Raw genomic sequence first — 9,222 nt, 5'->3', positions numbered from 1 at the left:
CAAACACTCGGCTCAAAGAAGCGAACACCCCCCTCAAAGGCCCGCGAAAGGTCGCGGCCGGGCCGGGCAGGGCCCCGCGGCGGGCAGCGCTCCCGCCCACGGGCCAACGGCCGCCCGCGCGCTCCTCCCGCCTTACATCGGGGCGGCCGCGCGCCCCGCCGCGCTCCGCCCCCGCCCCGCCCCGCGCGGAGGGTGGGTGGGGCGGGGGCGGGGGCGGGGGCGGGGCGGGCCCCGCGGCCGGATGTTGTTGTTGTTGTTCCTGCCCCGCCCCTCGCCCCCTCCCCCCGCGGAGGGTGACGGGCGCTTCCTCGCCCGGAGCCGCCGCTGCCGCCGCAGCCGCCTCCTCAGCTGCCGCCGCGGCTTCGCTGCCGCTCGCCCCGGCACCGGTGCGTCCCCGCCGGCCCTCTCCCGCCGGCCTCCGCGGTCGGACCCGTCGCGTCGCCCCGGCTACTCTCTCTCCGCGGACGCCCGGGCCCGGCCATGGCGGACTTTGACGAGATCTACGAGGAGGAGGAGGACGAGGAGCGGGCGCTGGAGGAGCAGCTCCTCAAGTACTCCCCCGACCCTGTGGTGGTGCGCGGCTCCGGCCATGTCACCGTGTAAGAGCCGCGCCGGGGCCTGCGGGGCCGGAGCGGGCGGTGGAGGCCCGGGCGACGGGACGGTGGCGGCTGCGTGCCGGGCCTGGGGGCGGCGGCGGCCGGGGGCGCCCAGCCGCCGATTGCAGCTTGGGGCGAGTCGGGGAGGTGGGCTGGGGGAGCACCGGGCCGGTACTGCTTCCCTCCTCCCGTTGCCCCCATGTCCGTGGAACTGCGAAGGGGCTCTCTGCGGCCCCGCTGGGTAGCTGGCTGCCGCCTGGGGCTCGCAAGCGGGTGCAAACCTCTAACGAGGTGCTGAGGAAACAGGGCTGTGACTGACAGAGGAATGTGAGGTATTTGTCCAAAATGATGAGCTGTCAGGAAGTAAGGTCCCCGTGTCCCTGCGTATAGCAGGTATGTGCCAGCACATGACCGCCTGGACTATTGCTTAGGGTTGTTTATGTATCTGTTGCCCACTCCCAGTTAACATGTGGCCGCTACTATAGCTCTGAGAACTTTTAAGAAATAAGAGATGTCTGTGAGTCAGATAGGTACATGTAAAGTCATGTTGAGCTGTGATTGATAGGTGTTGTTTCACAGTGTTTAACACGGGAGCAGCTGTGAGTTTTGTTTTGTGCATATTTGGTGTGTCTGACAATCTGGCAGCAAGTGACCAGGAGTTAGTGTAGGACTTCTCAGTAATGTAACAGATGAGTGTATCTTCCCTTCAGTCAGTTCTGTCAGGCTCACTCTTCTGAAGTGTAGTAGTTGTCCATTATGATGTACAGTTTCAGATGCTGAAATATCGACCTGGAGACGAAATGCAGCAGTACAAACTTTTTTTTTTTAGTATTCACTGTTCAGTAGGACTAGGCTTACAATAGAGGCGTGGAAGTTGAAGGTATTGTGGTCTGTTGTTTTGAGTCCCATGAACTCTCCTGATTTTCAGATACTGACCTGTCCAGAAATCTGGGGTTAAATTATATTGGTTTTGTGGCACTTTGGTACCTTACTGCTTTAATACTTGGTTGACATTAAGTAATACTAACAGCTGGGCAGTGCAGTTTGCTGTCTGGTTAAAAACAGGAAGTGAGACATGACAGAATGAGGGAGATTTGGAGGGCTGCAAGGATGTGGATGGGCAAGAGGCTGAGGACACCCCGTAAAGGATCAGAGGCATGTAACTGAAGTGTTCAGCATATGACTGTTTATTGTAAACAGAAGTTGTTACCATCCAGTGACTTCTCTGAAAATAAGCTGGTAGTTGTAGCCTGTATCTGGTAAACAGAGGAAACCCACAATTAGATAGTTTTCATATTAGCAAATGCGAAAGTGTAAAGAACTGAAATGGAGGCACAGAATGGTTTCTTCTCCAATACCAGAAGTAAGTTGTGCGAGACAAGATCAAGGCCCGTTAGTGGAATGTGAAGAAGCTTGCATAGTGTCTGTGACTAGTAAGGGCATTGTGGTTGAAAGATGGTTGCCTCATTAATTGTTCATTAGTGGTCACTAGCTAGTTATTAAGATCTTCCTTAAAATGTTTGTTCTTTAGGTTTTGGATGAGCAATGAAATATGAACATGTACCTCCAAAATCAGGCAGCTGATCTCCATCTACTTTCTTTATTGCACCAGGTCTGAACAGTTCACTAAATAGCATCAGCCACTTCTACCTTTGTACAGCCTATAACTTTTTTTTTGTCATTGATTGAGAAGCTTATTATTAAAAGTTAGATCACTGTCAGAACATTCACTTGGTGGGTTTAAGGAATAGGTCAAGTCCTGTGTATATAATGAATTAGTCTTGCCTGGTGTTAAAGTATGTGTGTGTTTTGAAGGTCTGACAAAAATTATCAGCAGTTAAGCAAATACTGATCTGTCCCTGGCTCTGCAGTTTAAAAAGTTGCTGACTGCTTCTGCAGTGAGTGTATTTGAACAGAAACTCTCTTTTCATAGTCTATTGTCATATCCTTTCTGATCTTACACAGGGGTCATAATGTTCAGTTTGAAATATGTCATTTACGTGACTACAGATTAATGTTGGAAAGATGTTTACTTTTACTTGATTTCATCCTTTCTAAGCTGGGTAGTTAAAAGCAATTAAAGCAGGTGAACATTTTCCAAATAAAACATACAAAGGCCTTGCCTTTCCAGGGTGTGGGGCTTTTGATGAACACTAAGAGTTTTCTTCCAAAGCTCATTGTTTGGAGCATGCTGCACACAGTTCTAAAACTTTTTTTTTTTTAAATGTTATTTAAATAATCAGTTAAACTATTTTCACACCAACAGAGTTTAGATAGCTCAGTAATCAGGAGTAATATTTGACCTGGTTTCTGATAACCTGAGGTGATGAATTCTAATGGCAAGAAACCCGAAAGCTGAGAAAATGTAGAACTTTACATACAACTGAATTGAAAGTCCAAGGTATTTCATGCTTCTAAAATCATATGAGGGTGGAAAGAGAGGTACATGGCGAGTTTGAAATTGTGAAGAGAATATTTGTGGTAATTGTGTCTGATTGTGTTTTTCAGTGGCTGTTTTCTGTGCTTTCCTGTTCCTTGACCAGTTGAGACATATGTGCCATATATATACCAGACTGTATTAGTTAGTAGTACTGGATTTATTAGGTTTTTGTAGTCTTGGAATGAGGGAGAGCTGTTGTGATGTGCTAGTGAATGCCTGTCTGTGCTGTTTGTCGTCTTGGTGCATTGTGTGTTGATGCAAGATAACTGTTTGGAGGGGGAAAAACCCTCACAAAACATATTTTCACCCAAGTCAGTTTCTTTAATATTAAACTTAAGTCTGCTTATACATTTTTGAATCTTACTCTGTATCAAGGACATATGAATGGAAACAGGGTTATGTGAGAATTATGGATGGAGTGTGTCAAGATTTGTGGAATACTTTTTATTTTGTAAGGGTTGAGAACATATGAAACTAAGAGTATGGTTGCAAGCAATGGAAAAATGGTTTAGTGTCCCCATAAGAGAGGACAAGGAGGAAGAGGATAGCATGTGTTTGTGTTAGGAAGATCTGAGCTGCAAGCTGAGAAAAGGTTGCAGGTTGGCTGTGTCCTATACTGTAAACTCCTGTACTTCAAGGATTGCACCTCTCACCGTTTCTTTCTCCACTGTACATAAGGGCAGGAACTCAGCTGAACCTTTCAAGCAGAGTCATGTTCAACAAACACTCTTTCAGGTTCCAGGAAGGTTAAAGAAAGTACTCATGCATGAGGTGAGCATGGATCTGTTGAAGACGTGATACAGACTGGGAAAAGCGTAGAGCAAGCAGAGAAGGGTATGTGTCACTGAAGATGGGAGTATTGTGTAAAAGAAATGAAGTTGCATATGAGGACAGCTGTCTGAGGAAATGCATCTCCAAAATACTGGTTGTTTGATTTTAAGACACTTTTTGCTGCCTTTTTGTTGGAGCTGTTATGTCTTTACAGTGAAGATGTGGTAGTGTTCTGTGGAGTTTCTAGTATTTCAGTTTCCACATTGCAGCTTCCAGTCAAGAGTGATAATACTGAGATCACATAATTACTTACCAAAGCTTTTAATGTATGGAGCCACCCTTTTTTACTGCCTGCATATAGTGACAAAACTGGAACATGGAAAGCTCAGAGTGATAGTGGTAGCTGGTTAAATTAGCTTTCATGTTTCAGTTTTGCTAGCCCACCATGTATTAAGCATCGCCACAAGCCTTGAGTATGGAGTCTCAGTTGCTTGTAACTTCACCAAAGTGTAACTGTATTTGGCCAGTAGTTTCTGTGCCTCACTCTACCTCAGCATTTTTGTAAAATCAGATACCTCTAGAGCCTTTCCAGTAAGGTTGTCTTTGTCAGGCATGACTTTTTGTGGTCTCCATGAATGTTTGCTTGTGTTTGATGAAGCTATCAACATTTGAATACTTTTGGATCATGCATTCATAAAAAAGCGTTGTTTCTGTCCTGCTAATTTCCCAGCCAGTCTTCATCATGAGACTGAGCAGGGCTTTCCTTGGAATGATATACTTTTGTGACTTAACTGACAGCAGGGAGACTTCCCTGTTGCATTGATGTACCTGCTCATGCCCCAGAGTAAAGGTCTTCCTCAGTATTCTGGGTAGAGGGACAGATGAAATTCTGTCTTATATCTTGGTCAGGGGCTTGGCTTCATTTAGTTCTTTTAACAAGAGCTACTTTGGATCAAATTATCTTTGTGGTTAGCCACTCCCTTATTGCTCAGATTTTTATTTAATTCCATTATTCATAGTAAAACTCTTCCGCATGTTGAAGAAGCATCAAGTACATGAAGATCATTCTTTGAAGGGGTATCTCTTTAGACATCTGTCTGATTTGATGAATTAATTACATAGTAAAGGGGTGTCACCTTTTAGCTTTGAGACTTCTGATGGCATCTGTGTATCTTGAGCTTGGAGTCCTTCCCCTCCTTTCTTTTGGGGAAAGGGTGGATAGTCCTCCCATCATGGAGTATTCAATGGGATTTTCAATGGTAGAGGTATGTTTCCATTAAGTATAGTTTTTCTTTGTTCTATGTTGAAGTGGTAAACTTGACACGTTTCTCTGGTTAACAACTTTCATTTGTTACTTCACCAGTTTTGAGGGATTTGAGGGAGTTGCAGAGCTCCTATGCTAATTACAAATACTCAAATATGCTTAGGTGTTAATATTAGGTGTAAATATTATCTTAGGTGTTAATAAGGTCTCCAGGGAGACCTTATTGTGGCTTTTCACTGTATAAAGGGGGCTTAAGAAAGATGGAGAGAGACTTTTTGCCAGGGCCTGTGGTGTCAGGACAAGGGGCAATGGTTTTAAACAGAAAGAGTGTAGGTTTAGGTTGGATATAGGGAGGACCTTTTTTACAGTGTGGGTTGTGAGGCACTGGAACAGGTAGCACAGGGAAGTTGTGAGTGTCCCATTATTAGTGTTTAAGGAAGTGTTTAAGGTCTGGTTGGGTGGAGCTTTGAGCAACCTGATCTAGTGGCAGAGGGTTTGGGTTAGATTATCTTTGACAGTGCCTTCCAGCCCAAATCACTTTATGTTTCTATGATTATACTGCCTGCAGTCAATGATAGGGAGATGACTTGTTTATTTTTCCATAAGACCACGTGTAAAAATCGCCTACAGCATCAAATTCATAAAGTAATCTAGCCCAGCATGCTGTTGCCAACTGTGGCAACAGGCATTGCTACTTACGGGTTGCATGCAAATCTGACTGTTCCTGGTGTCCATTCTTCTTGTATTCTCTGACATCTGCAATTGTGTGAGGTGATGTATACTTCAACTGTAGTGTCTTTTTGTTATGGAGCTTGTGTACCCTCTCCAAATCTGTTGGCATAGTCTGCGTCACTAATCTCAAGTGGAAACAAACCCAGAAGTTTGCTACTTGCAGCATAAAGAAGCATCTTCTTTCATCTGTTCTAAAGAGATCGACTAGTTTCAGTGAGTGCCTTCTGTTGTGGGATTTGGTAATTAACAGTTAATTATTCACTTTATCCACTACCTTCCTGAATCTTTGTACTTTGATCGTATACCCCCTCAGCCTTCTCTTTTCCAAGTTAGTGTCAGCCTTATTAGTCTCCTAATGCAGCTGCTTTATTCTGTTGATTATACTAGTCTTCCTTCTCTCTGCTTTCTCTTAACTCTACCAACTCCTCCATGAAATGTGGATGCCAGAACTGCACCCAGTATTGAATATGTGGGTATACAAGGGTTTTATGGAGAGTCAAAACCATGCCCTCTGTGTTGTCCTTAATCACCTTCCTAGCGGTGCCAAGTATTTTATTGCTATTTCTAGTGGCTGATGTTTGAGAGAATCATGAGTGGTGACAAAAGATCTTTCTCCTGAGCTGTAGCTACCAAACTTTAGTTGAGTGTCACAAAAGCATAGTTTAGCTTTCCCAAGATTCACCACCTTTATCTAGGCAGAAGCTCATCTGTCACCTTTTGTCCACTGGGTTTTGTGAAGCCCTTCCATAGCAGCTCACCATTGGTGCAGCACTTAACTGCCTATTTGATTACTTGGACAAAGTTCTCCATTGGCATGCAGATCATTCTGTTCAGTAAGAAAAAACCCCACAAAAAACCCAAAAGCAAAACCCTGAGAAACATCTAGCTGCTCAATAAACATATTGTCAAAGCAAATTATGCCTTTAAAATCTGCAACTGTCAAGACTCAGATAAGCTTTTCTGCATCCAACTGAGCAATGTGTGATAGGTCTTGCTGCCAGTATTAGCCTTGAGCAGTTTAATTTCTGATTTGTGTTGTTTGTGGTATCTGATAGTAAGACTGCTTTGGTTTATATCAGAAGGTTATTGATTACAACTTAAATTTTACATTGAGTGCTGTTTAACAAATTAGCAGTCACACAGGTTTATTAATGACTTTGTTAGACTGTATAGTCCCTATTAGAAGTTATTGACCAGACCAGATGCCAGAAAATATTCGAATGTTCTTCAAGGTTCATCCTTTCATGAACCCAACCAGCCAGCTGTAAGACAAAGTGAAACTCTTTTAATTTCTAGATCTTCTGCAACCAGAATAGTCAGTAACTCCAGCTCATCTCAGACTGTCTCATAACTTTACATATGTTTCTTTCAAGTTAGTTATCATTTAAATAACATTTTATTAGGTAGTATTTTGTGTTCTGAAACTTTTTTCTGAATTATTCAGTATTTTTTTCTGAATAAACAAGCTGGTATTTATTCAATTGTTATGCTCAAAACTGTTACTTAGCATGGCCTGAGTGGAATAGCACAGGATGAGCTTTTCTTCAAGATATATCTGTACTGGTGGAGGAGGGGCTAATTCAAGCCATGGCCTTAATTTACCTTCTGCCCATAAGTACTTCTCTTCACTTTTCATGCTTGCCACAATTGCTTATAAAGATTTTGCTGAGTTTGGGATGAGTCAACAGTATCAACAGAACTTTAAGAAGACACTATAGGCAAGATGGATTTTAAACTGTATGGTGGTGTGCTTTTGTTTGTTAAGATAATTTTAGGAATTTTAATAACAACCATTTTTTCCTGAAAATAATGTTGTTGTGATACAAATGCTGAGAGTATTATGACGTGCTTGTAACTTGTGGCATGTATTGGAGTTATTGATAATTTTGGTATGAATTTAATTTTGTTTTTGCAGGTTTGGACTAAGCAACAAATTTGAAGCAGAATTTCCTTCATCTTTAACTGGAAAGGTGAGTGTTTGAGAGTAGGAATTTGATATGTTAAGATTTTATTACAAATACAGGAGTTCCAGGTATAGACCACTGTAAAAGTAATAAATAGCACTGCTGTGGGACTAGTTTGTTTTCTGGTTTTTATTTTTTTTCCCTTGTAGGTTGCACCTGAGGAATTTAAAGCCAGCATCAGTAGAGTTAACAGTTGTCTTAAGAAGAACCTTCCAGTTAATGTACGATGGCTACTATGTGGATGCCTTTGCTGCTGCTGCACTTTAGGTTGTAGTATGTGGCCAGTTATCTGCCTCAGTAAAAGAGTAAGTTGAACTATTAATATAATTTTTGATAGTTAGAATTGTACTGGGTTTGTTGCAATTTTTTTGTCTCCCCGACCTTTAAAAACTGTATGCTAGAACTTACTTAAATTAGTTTGATTTCATACATTTTGGTAACAGTTGTCTGTCATGCTGGTTAAAGCTACCAACAGACACCAGTCAGACATTGAGCTTTTAACTGAGTGGTAGTATAGCTGAATATCTCTGCTAGAACCATGGACTGTACAGCACTTACTATTACTGAAGTAGCTTTCAACATACTTTTTTTAATAGCTGCATCTTCTCTGTAATAAGTTGTTTGGGATTATCAGAATCTGACAGTGATTTAGTGGCAGTTTGTTTTGAGAAGCTTCTCGTTACACTGTGGCCCAAATAGCCATATGTTTTTGTTTAAAAAAAATATAAAAATGTAATAATAATTTTTTTTCTTTCTGGGTTTTCCTTTGAAGCTGTAGATGAGTAAGATTTTTTTTTTGTGTTTGTTTTTACACATTAAGAACTAGAAAGTTGTTTTGCCTGTGTACACTTGGCACTGTGTATTGTTCAACAGAAGCTCATTGCATATGCCTGTTTTTCACTTCCTTTCCTTCAGTGCTGTTAATTAGGCTGCCCTCCCATCTCTTCTGTTTTCATGTGTGTAAAAATTGCCTTTAGCTAGTCGTATTTCACTGCTTTGCAAGAAGTCTCTGTGTCTCCCCATCCTCTCCTCACTATTAGTCCTGTTCATTTTTCTGCTTCATGGCAAAGCTTGTGTATATTCTCTCTTGTGATACCTCCTAATGCTGCCAGTTATGTACAAGTCGGTACACTGAACATGGCTTGATTTTCTTTATGAAAGTCCTCATTTTACAGAGTTGGTAAATCAAGGCATTTTGAAAAAATATTTATGGGATGAACACTGATCATAACAACCTGCATGCATTTTTGTATCGTCTAACTTTCTGTGTTAGTCCCTTTGAGTGATTACTTAAGGCTGGTTTTAATTGTATACAAAATAAGGTAGAAAAGCCGCCTGGTAATGTTGTAGTCTGTGGAGAAAAAAATACAAAAATGTTGGCATAAGTGTGAAGTATAGCAGGTTGTCCATATTTAAACTATCACAAACTAGTAAGTTTCCTGTAGCATGGTTGTA

The 9,222-nt window shown here is 42.3% G+C and overlaps 1 protein-coding gene across 1 annotated transcript in view; it reads left to right on the top strand.

Annotated features, from left to right (window-relative positions):
• Window positions 1–266: 266 nt before the first annotated feature.
• The window catches only part of CHIC2 (cysteine rich hydrophobic domain 2), a 31,693-nt gene continuing 22,737 nt past the window's right edge, over window positions 267–9,222 (top strand). The window contains exons 1-3 of the mRNA XM_055713414.1: window positions 267–599; window positions 7,719–7,773; window positions 7,917–8,072. Of these exons, the coding sequence (XP_055569389.1) occupies window positions 481–599; window positions 7,719–7,773; window positions 7,917–8,072 (330 nt within the window). The 5' untranslated portion in view covers window positions 267–480. The remainder of the gene's footprint in view (window positions 600–7,718; window positions 7,774–7,916; window positions 8,073–9,222) is intronic.

The sequence above is a fragment of the Falco cherrug genome, chromosome 1 (assembly GCF_023634085.1).
Source record: "Falco cherrug isolate bFalChe1 chromosome 1, bFalChe1.pri, whole genome shotgun sequence".
NCBI lineage: Eukaryota > Metazoa > Chordata > Aves > Falconiformes > Falconidae > Falco > Falco cherrug.
The sequence above is the reverse complement of the archived record's forward strand: the minus strand, read 5'-3'. Positions and strand labels throughout refer to the sequence as shown.